At 35.5% G+C, this 16,723-nt stretch overlaps 1 protein-coding gene and 1 long non-coding RNA gene across 20 annotated transcripts in view; one reads left to right on the plus strand and one right to left on the minus strand.

Moving 5' to 3' along the window:
- The window catches only part of RFX3 (regulatory factor X3), a 303,201-nt gene that overhangs the window by 199,066 nt on the left and 87,412 nt on the right, over positions 1-16,723 (plus strand). For all 19 annotated transcript variants that reach the window (XM_082404391.1, XM_082404387.1, XM_082404393.1 and 16 more), the window contains one exon: positions 504-762. In XM_082404391.1, coding sequence (XP_082260517.1) covers positions 504-762 — 259 coding nt within the window. The remainder of the gene's footprint in view (positions 1-503; positions 763-16,723) is intronic.
- The window catches only part of LOC309634424, a 144,362-nt gene that overhangs the window by 95,752 nt on the left and 31,887 nt on the right, over positions 1-16,723 (minus strand). The window lies entirely within an intron of this gene.

The raw sequence follows: 16,723 nt of genomic DNA on the forward strand, positions 1-16,723 counted from the left end.
GGGATTTAGGGCCCATGGTAAGTGAAATCTTTGCTCAAGATCCTTATGGTGGCGAGAAAAAGATCCATGCTAGCTACCTTAGTCATGGAGGTTTACTGCAAGTCACCCAGGAGTGTGAAGTAGCGTGGGGAGCTGACTTGCAGCCCCCAGTCATTCTGGATCCCAGCTTTCCTAAAACTGGGATTTGCAGGAAGTTTTGTAAGAAATTTAAGAAGTCACGCAGCAGGATTTCTTGGAGGGAAGAGACCTGAGCTTATTTATATGCTGCAGGTAGACACCAATAGAAGCAAAAGCTCTAAAGTAGAGAAGAGTGTTAAGGTACTTATAAAGAAATGTACCTTTAGTTTGGAAACTATTTCTGGGAATGAAGTTTCATATAAAATACAAAAACTCACCATGTTCCAAAGGCTAAGCTGATATGTTTTAAACATATATTCACACTAGAAAAAAATAAATAAGATGATATAAATAAATTTCTTTCTTTTTTTCTTCTTCTTCTAAAGCCGAACAACAACTTATCCTTACACAGAAACGCAGATGTACAGCCAAAACACTGGAGGGAATTACTTTGATACTCAAGGGAGTTCTGCACAGGTGACTACCGTGGTCTCATCCCACAGTATGGTGGGCACTGGTGGGATTCAGATGGGCGTCACGGGAGGACAACTCATCAGCAGCTCTGGAGGAACCTATCTGATTGGCAATTCAATGGAGAATTCTGGTCACTCAGTGACACATACCACTCGGGCTTCCCCAGCGACAGTAAGTATTTGAGTTTTTATTTGTTTAATTTAGGTTCTTGATAGCCTCTATTGTACATTTTTCTCTTTAGAGAGAAAAAATCCAAAACACTGGGCTGGGGCAACAATGTGTTGAGCAGTTTTAGTGTGTAATTTTTTCTAATGTATGTTAAAATCTGTACTTAAATAGTAAAATTAAAAATGTTTACCCATATGCCATATGTAAAGTCATTTTGCATTCTACCAGAGGGACACTTTGGGAAGCACTGATCTAGGTGATTCCAATGAAAAACATTTATATTGGCTCTTACCATAGGTATGAGCAAATAATATCTTAGGAACACAACTACATATTTGAGTTTTCAAGTTTTTAATATTTAATAAATATATTTATTTTGACCCAAGATATCTTAATGTGCTAAAATGCTATAATAGAAATAGTAATAAGAACCTATGCAGAATTTGATATCCTCAAACTCTGTAACCTGGCCTTTCCATTTTTACCTCAACTAAGCATAGGGAGAATAATAATTTAGAACCACCTAGCTAAAGTAGAAATGGAATTGATTTTCTAGATGTTTCATATAAAAGGGGCCTGGGGATTTGAATTAAGTGCATGTACCCCTTTTCCATAATCCTACCATATAGTTTGTTCTTATAATGAAATAGAAACAAATTGGGTAGAAAATAATTATATGAGAGGCTTTACATTTTTCATTTTGTGGATTTTCTTCATGATATAATATGTACTTGGTAAGTATGTTGTATATACTTTTTTCTGTTTGTAATGACTACATGTGTTCATACTTTCATCATTTAGTATCTTTTCCCTAATCCATTTTTTCAAGCCCTTTATTTTTAATTCACTATTTTCTGGTAACATCAGAACAGATAACTAACCGTTCTAAGTGGAGAGTTCTCTTTTTGTCATTTTTTCTTTGTATTTTTGAAGCATTTCTAATGCCCATTTCTCTCTTGCTTTTGATAACACTAAATACAGCATTTCTAAACCTTTTAGTCCACCAGTATATTTATGTAGATTAGAAACTAAATCAAAGCTTCTCTGGACCTCAGTTCCCCTGTCAATAAAATAAGGTGTTAGTTAGACTAAATGATTTCCTAATTTCCTCTCAGCTTTAAAATCATAATATTTACCAAGGAATTGTAAAATGTTCTAGATGTAAAATAACTGTATCTTTACCATAAAAGGAAAAGAGGTAGATTAGGTACCAGTACTGTATAATGCTCCTGATACAGGCCATCCGGAAAGTGATTTTCAGTGGAAAGGGAAGTACTTGCCACTTACCAAGGCCTTAGGAAAACTGGAAAAAATGGGGAGGAAGGGTCCTTTCCCACTTTCGTTTCATCTACCCTCTCTCATGCTGGCTTACCAGCGCTCCATCCCCACCCCTCTCCTGCTTCACTTTCCCCAGGCACTGCTACTTGCCTTCACATTGAATTTTAGCTATCTGTTAAACGTCCTCATGAGCTAGATATGGGTTTACTAAATTTACTAGTGCTATCACTGAGTTAACTAAATTGATTATTCCAGGTCATGTATATATAGGTACAAACATTAGCAGGATGAATTTTATAGCTTGATTTTTTTGTTTGTTTTTCTGTATGGAGTGTGAAAAATGGCATGACTCCTTAAGTTATCCATTACACAAATTTGGTGCAATTTTTATTATATTAATTGGTAAATTAACACAAAATAACTGACTTATAACAGCTGAGAATAGTGGGAAAACTATTTTTAAAAAATCAGTTCCTAATGTCAGTTGCACATATTAATTTACACTTTTAAAAAGGCATTAATATTTAAGGTTCCGTTAAGGATGGTTTTTTGTTTTCATTTTTACAAGAAAATTTCCTTTTTAGCAAAAGGAGTTTAAAAGTTAAATAAAGAGAGAACTTTTGCATGGAAAAATCATAAGGTGTCCTCATCAAAGCACATGATAGTGACATATGATAGATACATATTATCTAAATATACATCTGCTAGTAATTATTACCTTACATTTATTACCACAGTTTATGTTTGATTTAGATCCCCTCTCAGTCGTGCTGAAGATCTTCATCTGCTTCATTCGCAGTGAGGTGGTGATTCTGTACACAATTTCACATCTGTTCCTATCGTAAAGTTAACAAAGTTTAAGTGCTATGACACCTATTTAAGATTTCCTCCCATCCTCCTCTTGCCAAATGCTAGAAAATTTGTGCTATGTATTATAGTTGTTTAGACTCCTAAAACTCTAGATTTTTTGGTAGGTGCCGTGTCATTAAAGGAGATTTGCTTATTTTCATGTACCTTTTTCATTCACTGTAGAACCATACAAAGAATGTCTATGAGCACAGTCTTTAAGAACCTGTTGGTCGAGATGCAAGCCATTTCTTTCCAAACATTGAGCCAGACTGTGCCATATAAATTCAGTTTTTCTGACTGTTCTTTAGTATTCAACCTATCACCCATAGCATGCCTGACGCAGCTAACTGGGTAGGAGCAGCCTCTACTATTGCCAGAATTCCTGACAGTAGTAGTCAGTTGGGCTGTTCCTTAAGAGCCTGGAATAAGTGGAATGTATAGTCAGTTAATTCAGTTGATGTGAAACTAGTTAAATTTGAGGGCTTGGGAACAGCACAAACCTAATACCTTTATGTGGTTCCTGGTTACCAAGGTTTCCTGCTCTGGTTCCCAGAATAATTGCCTTAGCTGTCTCTTACATTTGACCTCTGTCTATATAGAAATACTTTCACTTAAATTTATTAGGAATCACTTTCTGCCACAAAGAGGTTTACTCCAATGTGCAAACCAACTTCTCAGGATAAATCAGTAAAAAGAGATGATTTGAAATTGAAGCCACTACTAAGAAAAATAAATGATCAGCACTTGAAATATTTTGTTACCTAGTCTAATAGTGAATATAAAACCATCTTTCTTATAATAGAAGGATCTTTACATTAATGGAGAATTTTTATTTGAGCATATGATTTACTTTAGTTTTATAACCTTAAGTGAAAAAATATTTTACATAAACATGGTTTAGTATTTCATTTTTGCTATGCATTGTAAAATGTTTCAGTTTTCAAGGTACATAGAAATTTCAGAATTTTTCAAAAGATTATTATGGTAACATATTAAATTTTATTTGATGAATATATTATGGTACAAACTACCAATATTCAGATTTGGTCAAAATACTTTTTCTCCTTTTACTGTGCTCTTTTATTTGGTCAATGGAGTCCATGTGTATAAATTATTAAATATGTATGTATGTATATATTTTTACTTATTTAAATATAAGTATAAACTTATACACATTTAAAAGGCATTTCCTGCTGATAGTATTAAATAAGAATTTTTTAAAAGATTATGTAACATTTTTTATTGGAACATCACTGGGTATGACTTCAGCTAAGTTACTAGTTGAGTAAACATTTTACATTTCATTAAATTAATGGTAGGGATCTATTTATTATTGACATTTCAGGAGAACATGGACATTAAGGTAGAAGAGTTGACTACAGTCATATCTGAACTCATTATGTGTTGATCTTCCTTCTAAATACATCTCCATAGTGTTTCCTTATGTGTCTTTATTCATTTTAAACTCTAATTTATTTTTCATCGTTATTTTTTATATAACCATATTTTTTTTAGAATTTTAGAATTTTGGAACCGGAACACATTTTGCATTTGAGAATCAAAAGTTTGTGATTATAGTTAGTGATATTTTTGTATTTATCACAACATAGTTTATCTTATACCAGACTATATAATAATAAGCAATTTGCTGTAAGAAGCTTAATTTATTCATTCCTCCATAAAATAACATTTGAATTCTTTTAATGAGATGGTTATTTATGGAGTTGTTTTTTCTTCTTGATAAGAAAACTAACTAAATTAGATTACATTAATCATTTTTGAGACTGTGATATGAAAGCTAATTTTCTACTTTTCTGTATATACATTTAGTAATTATATATGTTAAATGGCTCTTGCTAAAATTAGATCCCACCAAAGGGCACAAGGAAAATGTGTTGAAGCTAATATTGTTCATATCTCTACCTTTTCTGATTAATGAAAAATACTGTAGTTTCTTTCAATTGTTTGGAGGAAAATTTGAATGTCCATCTACTGCTATATAAGTAAAAGTTTGGCCTATCTTATATAATTTATAGAAAGTTAAGAATTCATTCAAGAATTGTAGATGCTTTTATTTCTTTATCCTTGGGTTTGCATGTAAAGTTTTTATGAATTTATTTATGTGAATTAGTTATACATTCTTAAGTTGCACAATTCAAAAGATAAAAGAAAGTGCATGATGCAGTGTCCCTCTCACTCCTGTTCCTCAGTTCTTCTCCATAGAGGCAATCAAAGTTATCAAGTTCTTTGAGTATCACTCTGGAGATATTCTCTGAATGTACAAGCAGAATGTCTCTCTTTCCCTCCCTTTAACATTTTTTTTTTTTTACGAATAGTAACAAAAATACTGAATCTTGCTTTTTTTTCCACCTAACGGTGTGTGTCAGAAATTTTTTAATATCAGTACTTGAAGGGCTTCTTTATATTTATGGAGAAATGGCTATATTAGAAGGAGCTGAACTGCCCATTCTTCTTACCAAAGGGTAAAAAATGTTAAAATAATGTTGGATTACTTGTTATGGCTATATAGAGATAGAAAAGCAACATAGTCACATGAGACGAAAATTTCTCTGTAATTGTCATATATAAAGATATGCTTGGAAGAAACTTTTTGTTAGAAATGTGATGTTACACATAAATCACAGTTATTTTATATGTTACATATTACAGAAATAATAAATTTCTATTTTAAATAATTTTCTTAGTTTTACAGTTAGCCTGAATGATTTAAAAATGAAAGTCAAGCAAAACTACTTCTCCACTTATTTTGGCAGAAGTATGTATGTCCATTATGATCTTAGTATTTTCTGTTTTCCTGTGTCCCATTTTCCCTAGGCCAACCTGAGCTCTCAGATAAAACTCCTCAGAGAGAGTACCACGAATCTTCTGCTTTCTGCACTAAATCCTAAATTGACTGAAGGTTCTGGGACCTCATTTTCAAAGCACTTAGTAAAATGGGACTTTGAATGACTCGTAGTCTCCATTGCTTCATCTATATTCCATTCAGCTGTCAGTCAGTTTCACACTGCTCCAGCCTTGAAGCTGATAAGATCTAGAGGCAGTAATTTTATGGTTAAGGCTGTAAGACATTCTACTCCTAGAAATCTTGATAAACTAGAAGGTTAAGACAAACAGAATGACAGGGGCCTTCGGCTCCTCCTGAGTATAGCTGATGGATTCCCTTCTAAAGCAAAATACAATGAGTTATTTTAATTTTTAGCTATTTCATACTGAAACAGCATTTCAGAACCACAGGTGTGTTGCAACATGCCAGAAATGGCTAGATTCTATTTCATCCAAAATCTAGATTAGGAAGGTTTAATGATGTTTGTAAATTCTACTTATAAATATGGAAGTAAACTATGTTCCAGGTGACCTGTTGTATAACTTTAACTTGATCCTTATATTTATAAATCAAATTGCAAGTTAATTTACTAGTTTGAAACTACTGTAGATTTTGAAGGAAAAAAATCACTAATGTTTCATTTATGGAGACTAGGTGACCCAGATAAAATATGAAATGTATTGGTGGCAAATTAAAATATACTGTCATCTGTGAGTTACATATGAGTCAGTATTAGACCCATAAAATTTTAATACTGCCTGTTCCACTGGCCCATGTCTTTTATTTTTATTTTAATGAGGGACCATTCAAAATGATGCCTATGACCAATTATCAATTCTCAAATGAAAGGGAGTTTCTCCATGTTCCCATGTTTATGAGTTCATCCTCCAAAAGCATGTGATTTGGTTACCACTTTCTCAGTATGCATAACTACAGTTGTATTTATTGGCTATGGAATTATTTGGTTTCTCTTAAAATCTAGATTTTAAAAAATTATAACTGTTTATAGCCCCAAAGTTTCATGGGCTAGGGATTTTGTAATCTATCTGTAGACCGTTAAAATAATTTAACTCATTTATTTTAAATTTACCCCCTATAAGTTTTAGTAACTTTTCCCATCTGCCTTGTGAGAAAGGAGGATGTGATTTTTAATTGTGCTTTCAAAATTATAGGAAACATGCAGTTAGACAAGAGAAGGAAATATAAAATTAGGAAGGAGGTAAAGAGGTCAGAATTCGCAGATGATATGATTGTGTACCTGATAAAAATCATAGAGAATCAAATGAAAAACTGTAACAAATAATAAGAGAATTTAGCAAAGTGACTTAGTACAAAACTAATATACAAAGAAATCAGTACCTTTTCTAAATACAAATGACAGTAGCTAGAAAATAATATAAGCAAAGATCTCATTTATAATAAACTCAAAATATACCAGGCAGTAAGCTAACAATATATGTGCAAGATCCAGCTGCTGAATAAAGCTTTTTAAAGTTCCTAAGGGACACAAAAAGAAGCGTGAATAATTGAAAGAGAAGTTTCAGTGTCAAACATTTTGAATCTCCCTAAATTAACTTAAAAATTTTGATATGATCCTAATCAAGATACCAATAGATTTTTTTCTTTTATAAGAAAGGCTGTTTACATAAATAAACATGGAAAATAGTGAAGAAAGTTGTATAAAAAGAAAAATAATGATGCGTGGTGTGGGACACAAACAACCCTACCAGTTATTCAAACATATATAAAATTAATAATTAAAACAGAATTGTCTAGGCACATGAATAGACCAGTATAGGCCAGTAATAGACTAAAGACCATAAATAAGCCAAATGCATATAAGAATATAACATGACAAATGTGGCATTGCCTGTCAATAGAGAAATGATGAATTATTGATAAATGATGCTTGGGACAACTGGATAACTATTTTTAAAAGAAAATTAGATTGGTTCCATACATTACTCCTTATATAAAAATTAATTTCACTTGGATGGAAAAATTTTTTAATTATTATTCTGTTGTAGTGGGGAAACATGATGTAAAATTCAGATCCTACAAAAAAATACATTGATGTGATCAACTACATAAAAGTAAAAACATTCCATATGACAGAAACCACAGCAACAAAAGGCAACAGTGAAACAACAACCTCGCATAAAGTTTCGAAATGTTATATTCAAAGCATGAATTCGTTTAATATATAGACCACTCATAGAAATCCTTCAGAAAAAAAAAGAGACCAAAATGAGGAAGGCATTTGAAGAAGCAGTTCACTGAAAAGGAAATGAAAAATAAACTACAAAGAGATACCATTTTTCATCTCTCACACAGGCAAAGTTAAAAAGTTAGTAAACCTTGGCAAAGGTGTAAAGAGACAGGCAGTCTCATTGTTCATAGTAATCTAAATTGGTACAGGATTGGAGAGCAATAATGAAAGTTTTATTAAGATTGAAAATACACATAACCACTGACTCAGAGAGTACTTCTAGGAATTTAATCCACTGATGATACTCTTACATATGTGAAATGCTGCATAAACAACTATATTCACTGTAGAGTTATTTGTATTAGAAAAAGATTGGAAGAAGCCTAATTGTCTATCAGCAGAGAAATAGTTAAATACACTTTAGTGCATTTGTCCATTCAGTGGAATTTTATATGACCATTAAAAAGAGTAAGGCAGTGTGTGTATGTGTTTACATATGTGTAGATAGAGAGAGAGGTAGATGTGGAAAGATCTCCAAATATATTGTTAAATGAAAAAGCAAGGAGTAATATGTGTGTGTGTGTGTGTGTGTGTGTGTGTGTGTGTGTGTGTGTGTGTGTGTGTATGCGCGCATGCGCACGTGCATGCGCACGGCGCACGTGTGCATTTAAATAGAAATATACATTTCTATATGCTTGTGTAAGTACAAAGATATCTCTAGAAGAAGAAATGAAGGAAAAAAAGGTGGGAGGCATGTGAATATATTTTCTATTCAAAAAAAGTGATTTATTATTTTTGAAAATCTTAGGCAAGCTCTTAATGATTATAAAGTGTATCTATTTGGTCATGCTACCCAAATGCACGTAACTGAAACAATCCTTTTTTTATGTGCCCAGTATAAAGATTGTCTATGAGGTATCATGATTCAAGTTAAACCTTGATTCTAGGTTTCAGAAAAAGTCCTTCTTTATTAGACTGTTGAAAGTTTAGAGAATGAAAACGTGCATTTAATTTAGTAAAGATTTCTAGGGCCATTCTTATTCAATATTTTGGAGTGAAGGTGAATGTTTGGTATACTCATGTACTTAGAGTCTGGATTATTCTTAATCACTCACTCTCTCAAACATTTATTGAGCAATCACTATTGACCAGCCACTGTGCTTCTGTGAATATAAAGGTTTACAATATGAGTAATGGAGCTAATTTCATCACTGAAAGGTACCTAATCCTCCAAGGCAAAAATAGAAATCCACAAATAGCCCCCAAACTTCTTTTAAGTGGTTAGTTTCATTTTCTTTCTCATCACATTATTTTTTAAATCACAAATGTTAATATGTTGTAAATTGATTAATTTTAGATTCACGAAAATTGTGCTTATCTTCTGATTATGTTACTAATATAAATTGCAAAATTGTCTAAATGCTGGGTAGGATTGGATAGCAAGAGAATGAAAAGGGGCAAAAATCCAAATAATACTTAAACTTTAAAACCACCCTTTAAACAGAGTTAGCAAGGGCCATTTTAGGAATGCCTGTTACCTCCCTACTTATTCTCCCTGAAGTATTAATTGCAGTCTGACCCTGGCAAAGAAGATAAATTTGATTATGTTTCAGTGCAGTGTTCTCAAACTTGAGTGTACATTATGTGCGGAGCATTGATTAAAATGCATGGCTGGACCCCACCCCCAAGGCTTTTGATTCAGTGTGGAGAAGGACCCAAGATGTGCATTTCTTATAAGCACCTGATGACTCTGGTAATGCTGATCCAGAATTACACTTTGAGAAAACCTCTGTTTTAGTGATTATGTGAACTAAATACAAAGTGAAAATGTTCTTAGTACTCAGAATAATCTGCAAAAGGCAGATTTGAAATCTTAAATTTGAAAATATCAACTTGGCCTTAAATCCTATCACTTAATGCTAACCCAGCAGATTCCTGAAGGGTAATTGTAGCCCTGAGTGCTTATACAGTTGGTATCTCAAAATTAGTTTTATTGTCACACATCAGTAATGCCAGTTTCACAAAGTCCTGGTGAGGGTGGAGGGATGTCGGCTTTACAGAATAATCAGTGGAAGCCCAATACAACAGTCTTGGTTTCAGTTCACCTAGTTAAACCAAATGTTCTCCAAACACATTCAGTTCATGCAAGTATCTTCTCTATATGTTATTTATCAATATTTCAAATTAGCTTTAGGTGGTATAAAATTGACAAAACTTCAGGCTGAAAGCATAATGATTAAAATTTTTTTCTCTAGATGTCATAAAATTATCAGTGAGTAAAAAATATTTCATGTAGTTAAGCATTTACAAGACCTAAGTAAGGTTTCTTTGCTTTAAATGCTTAGTGTATAAGATTAAGATTTTCTCTTAGCTTTTATTCAAGAGGAGATGAAAAGCAAAGCTGCCTAGGTGTGTTTTCTGGGCATTTTTAATTTTTTTAAGAGTTAAAAGAACAACCTGTCCTGAATCTCTGAGTTAAGCTTCTTTTTAATATTGCTGTGGAGTAATATATTCATATGTTGATTTCTGTATCACTTGAATATACAACTTACAGAGCGGTGTCATATTCACAGCTTTAGCCTCAGTGAGCTGTTTCTATCTGCATTGCAGGGACACGTGGGCCCAAGAGACACCTGTAGATCCTTAGAAGGGATCCAATTACTAGAAGGGAACTGATTTAACTGCTTCGTGCAGGGCATTCAAAGTTTGGGGGCCACAGTCTACAATGAGAAATACCTTTACTTTGTGGCCCAGTACTCATACACATACATACATGCATACATTCATGAGTATACATCTATATATACACACATGACTATTATATACATATATCCATTCATAGACAGAGGACTGAAACCAGAGTTCCAGGAAACAATACTTATCTGTACTGTGTGCCAGGACATTTGAGTATTTTCTACTCTATTTGATTTCTTTAATTTTTAAAAAATGCTGGTCAGGATAATTGATTTCATAACCTACTAATGGGTTACACCTTACTTTCTGAAAAGCGCTGCTTTGGACAAATTGAAGAAGAGATCAAACCATTAGCAATACAGATATGAGCCACCAGAATGCAGTGTCCATTCTTGTTTTTGGTTTTTAGTTGTTGTTGTTGTTTTGCATTGCTAACAAGTGCCCAGATAATTCTAACAAGTGTCTAGGACCACTCTTGGATAAAAACCTGGGTTGTGATTATATAGACTACATGTAAAGTGAAAGGGTTTGTCTCCTTTGTGTTCCTGGTTGAAGTGCTTGCTGTAGAAGTCCCCCGCCACCCAACACACACTTATACACACCAGAAGGTGGTCATTTCTAACAGGTATAAGGGCGGTGGTCACATGCTCATGTCAGCAATCACAGATACTTTTCCTTTTTTTTTTTTAATTTTATTTATTTATTTATTTATGGCTGTGTTGGGTCTTCGTTTCTGCGCGAGGGCTTTCTCCAGTTGTGGCAAGCGGGAGCCACTCTTCATCACGGTGCGCGGGCCTCTCACTATCGCGGCCTCTGTTGTTGCGGAGCACAGGCTCCAGACGCGCAGGCTCAATAATTGTGGCTCACGGGCCCAGTTGCTCCGCGGCATGTGGGATCTTCCCAGACCAGGGCTCGAACCCGTGTCCCCTGCATTGGCAGGCAGATTCCCAACCACTGCGCCACCAGGGAAGCCCCACAGATACTTTTTCTGAACAAGCCACGAAGTAGAAATTGTTTCTGTCTTACTTGATCTCAAATGCAAACAAAATGTCAAGTCTTACAGTTCAGGAGAAAAATTACCCCAAAGGAAATTTCCAGTCTTAAGTGTATTCTCTTCATTGGGTTTCTCTAAAGAATTTACTATTCTTTCACAAGGAAACAAAAATGCTGTTTCTCTAAGAAAGTGTTAACTGGTGAGGTTAACAGAACAACCTGTATTAACAAGAAAATTCAATCATTATATAACTGTTTTTATGATGAGTAAAATTTAACTATGCATTCAAAAGTTTTTGTTCCTTTGTAACTTGATCACTTTGAAATCATTTTCAAGTAATGCTTATTACTCATATGTAAACCCTTTCCTATTGGAAAGTAAATCTTGTTAACTGTAAATCATTTAGCAAATTTTAATTTTACAAGCCACTCCTCAGAAGATAGTTTCATTAAAAACAGTGATATTTCCTCTTGATTTATATTCTTGTTATATTTGTATAAAATGGAAATACTGTTGAACTCAGAGTGATAAACCTTGGATTCCAGTCTCATAGTTAATACCTATGTAATCTCAAGAAAGTCCCTCAATCCCAGAGAGCCTCAGTTTTCTGATCTGTGAAAAGGAGATAATATTGCTTGCCTTTGCTATTTCACAAAGTTGTGAAGATCAAATGAGAATTAATGTAAAAAGGCTTTATAAATCATAAAGCATTATAGTATTACTTCTATTTTTAAATCACTTTCTTAAACAGTTCTAGAAAGGAAATAATTTCTACCATGAGACCAATTTTAATTATAGTGGTAGTTGAATATATCAATCTTGACCTTCAGTCTTTAAAAAAGATTAAAAAGCCATTTCAGAGTCAAGAGAATATGCCTTGACCTATAAAGACAATGAATAAGATGATATAATTGTTCTTTTTCCTTCTGTCTTATTGGCACATAACTGAATGACTGGCTGATGTTTACATTAAGACAAAGTCCTAATTGTCCACATATATCATATTCTATTTGGGCCATTGAATAGATGTGCATAATGTGTATATAAATCACATGTACAGGGAATCCTCTTTTTTGCCCCATGCAACTCATGCAAAAGACTCAGCACCTCTCACTTTGAGATCAGTCTTCCTATTCCTTTTTACTGAGGGTGATTGGCATTCCCCAACAGTGATGTATCCTGACGTTTGAAATAAGGTTAGCTCTAAAACAATTGGTTCCAAAGTTACTTAAAAATAAATAACTCTTTCTGTTAGAAGTAAATAATGGTGATAATAAAATTAATGTCAACAATTTTTTTTTTTTATCAGAGATCAGGGTTTTTTTGTTTTTTTTTAAAATTCATTTATTTATTTATTTATTTATGGCTGTGTTGGGTCTTCATTTCTGTGCGAGGGCTTTCTCTAGTTGTGGCAAGTGGGGTCCACTCTTCATCGCGGTGCGCGGGCCTCTCACTATCGCGGCCTCTTTTGTTGCGGAGCACAGGCTCCAGACGCGCAGGCTCAGCAATTGTGGCTCACGGGCCTAGTCGCTCCGCGGCATGTGGGATCTTCCCAGACCAGGGCTCGAACCCGTGTCCCCTGCATTGGCAGGCAGATTCTCAACCACTGCGCCACCAGGGAAGCCCAATGTCAACAATTTTAAAAAGGCTCCGAACCTCTCCACATTTCCCTGCATTTGAAACTGAGGTTTACCTTTTTGACATCATCAACTGCCCCTAAATGAACCCTGTGCTCCAGCCAGTCTTGATTACTTGTACCTGAAGTATCTGTGAGTGGCATCAATTTTACTGCAGATGTTGTAGAGGAAAGAGCTGAGGTTTAGCATCACAGTCTCCAGAGCACAGGCCCTCAAAGCCTCTCTGCACCACCTGTCCCCCCCAAGTCTGTCCATTCATTCTACCAATGAGCATTCACTGCCAATGTGCCCAGATCCCCGTCTCCTCAAATCTCTCAGCCCTTCAGCAGAGCACTTAAACCTGATACTAACTCTGCAAAACAGGGGGCCATCCTGTGATAAGGATTCTCCTTCCTTAAAAGGCAATGGGGAGCTATAAATACCAATAATAAATAACGATGGGGAATTGTAAATAATGGGGAAATGCTTTTTTTTTTTTTTTTACATTGTTCTCTTTAAAAGTATTTGCTGCCTTAAGGAACAATAAACAAGATGAAAAGACAACCCTCAGAATGGGAGAAAATATTTGCAAACGAAGCAACTGACAAAGGGTTAATGTCCAAAATATACAAGCAGCTCATGCAGCTCAATGTCAACAAACAACCCAATCCAAAAGTGGGTGGAAGACCTAAATAGACATTTCTCCAAAGAAGACGTACAGATTGCCAACAAACACATGAAAGAATGCTCAACATCACTAATCATTAGAGAAATGCAAATCAAAACCACAATGAGGTATCACCTCACACCAGTCAGAATGGCCATCATCAAAAAATCTAGAAACAATAAATGCTGAAGAGGGTGTGCAGAAAAGGGAACCCTCTTGCACTGTTGGTGGGAATGTAAATTGATACAGCCACTATGGAGAACAGTATGGAGGTTCCTCAGAAAACTAAAAATAGAACTACCATACGACCCAGCAATCCCCCTACTGGGCATATACCCTGAGAAAACCATAATTCAAAAAGAGACATGTACCACAATGTTCATTGCAGCACTATTTACAATAGCTAGAACATGGAAGCAACCTAAGTGTCCATCGACAGATGAATGGATAAAGAAGATGTGGCGAATATATACAATGGAATATTAGTCAGCCATAAAAAGAAACGAAATTGAGTTATTTGTAATGAGGTGGATGGACCTAGAGTCTGTCATACAAAGTGAAGTAAGTCAGGAGAAAAACAAATACCGTATGCTAACACATATATATGGAATCTTAAAAAAAAAAATGGTTCTGATGAACCTAGGGGCAGGACAGGAATAAAGACGCAGATGTGAGAATGGACTTGAGGACACGGAGGGGAGGGGGAAGGGTAAGCTGGGACAAAGTGAGAGAGTAGCACTGACATATATACACTACCAGATGTAAAATAGATAGCTAGTGGGAAGCAGCTGCATAGCACAGTGAGATCAGCTCAGTGCTTTGCGACCACCTAGAGGGGTGGGATAGGGAGGGTGGGAGGGAGGCACAAGAGGGAGGGGATATGGGGGTATATGTGTACGTACAGCTGATTCACCTTGATATGCAGCAGAAACTAACACAACATTGCAAAGCAATTATACTCCAATGAAGATGTTTAAATAAATAAATAAATTATGAAAAAAAGTATTTGCTGCCTTAGTAAAAGTACAATATTGATCTCTTCTTTGAGCTTGGGAAAGGAGAATATAAACAGAATATTTACTGTACATCCAGACATCATTTGACCCCTCTTCTCTGCTCTCCCAACCTCTTTTCCTAAGGGCTTAGGTGTGACTTTTCTCTGTTGTCCTTTTCAGGACACTGATTCTTGGGTGGATATCTTACAAGCCTCAAGTGACCTTGGGTGCTTAGAGACTCTCCACCTGTCCCTGGATTCCAACAAGGCAGGATTAGCATTTGAGTGACTGGAAAAGAGTTTGCAGCCTGTGTTTTAGGCCACATGTTTATCATACTGTATATCTATCCCCCATCAGGTAATAGGTGCCCTGTCCCCTTCAGGTCCTTCTTAGAGGGTTGGCTGTATCTTTGTAGGAGCTCCACTGAGCTTTATTATTTTTCCTCCTGGATGTGAAGTACAGCTTCTCCCTGTTCCTACTGATTTCTGTTCCTAATTCCTGAGAAATCATGGAAGAATTTCTTCACTGGTGCAGTCTGCAACAGACATGCATACTTTCTATATTCCAAACAAATAGGGGTTTCTTCTGCCTTACAGAGCCCAGGTATTTTTTTCCTTGAATCTACCGCACAAGAACTAAGGTCTTCCTGTTGCCATGTGGTCATATTTTTATCACATTTGTGACCATGGCACTCTGTATTTCAGAAGAAAAAATGGTTGTCATAGTCTTTAACTAGCACTCCATTCTTAGTATGGAGGGAAACCACTTTTGCCCAAATGAGGGAAACCACTTACACCATTCCCTGGGATTCTGTCTTTTGAGGATTCAGTGTTTGGTTGGGGGAGCTGAGTCACACCTGTATTTACTTTAATTCTGCAGTTCCTAACTGGGGACACAAGCTCAGACATCGTTTTCTCATAGCAACTAGTATTACCTTCCTCTCTTTCTTCGCCCAAATTAAGCTTCATTCACAGCAAAACTCATGGGTGTCCCTGCACTCTCTGATGAAAGTCTGTTTTCCTGAATAGTCTTCACTGTGAACTACTCTCAGCAAGTGCTCAAACCAGGTCTGATTTTTCGAATTATGCTCTGTAGCGCCTTGTCATGGGATACACTGCAAAGAGGTCTTTCATCTTTCTGCTAATGTGCGGTCAGAAAGAAACCTGGCCTATGCATGTAGGAAGCTCTCCACATTACCTGAGCTCTGACTCTTCAGACTTTGTCAGGCATTCTGTTGGGGTAGCATCTGAGGCTGGTGGTCTCACACTTATAATTCCTATGGCTGGAAGACTTTTCATTGATCTCTATCACTTTTCTGCCCCAGAAGCCTGCCAGTCCTCTAATATTTCAGTGACGTGTCTAAACACAGTGCAGAATCCTCTTCTCCAGTTTCTGAAAGTGTTTCTGCAGTAGCACTGGACCAAGGGTTTCTGTCTTTGACTGATAACCACCCTCAGAGTAGATTCCCATTCTCATGGGAATCCTGTTTTAGTTGGCGAACCTGGAGGGTTTTAATTCATTCCTAGTATATTGCTAACAATCTTTTTTTAATCTTCCAGAAAAGACTGATTTTTCTAAGAATTCATGTGCTCATTGTGGCTAGAATGGTTATCAGTTTCTTACCTGCTCTTTCACATAGGGAGTTGTCTCACCCACTCCAGTAATGGCACTTAATGCTCTGTAAGCCTGTCTTTCCATGCTGAACATCTCATCTCAAATGGAACATCCCACCATTTGATCTCAGAGGAGTTGCCATAGCTTCTTATCCGATTACGAGGCAATAGTTCAGGATCATCATGAACCAGTCTAAACTGCCA

This window comes from Balaenoptera borealis (genome assembly GCF_965194805.1).
Source record: "Balaenoptera borealis genome assembly, chromosome: 8".
Classification (NCBI taxonomy): domain Eukaryota; kingdom Metazoa; phylum Chordata; class Mammalia; order Artiodactyla; family Balaenopteridae; genus Balaenoptera; species Balaenoptera borealis.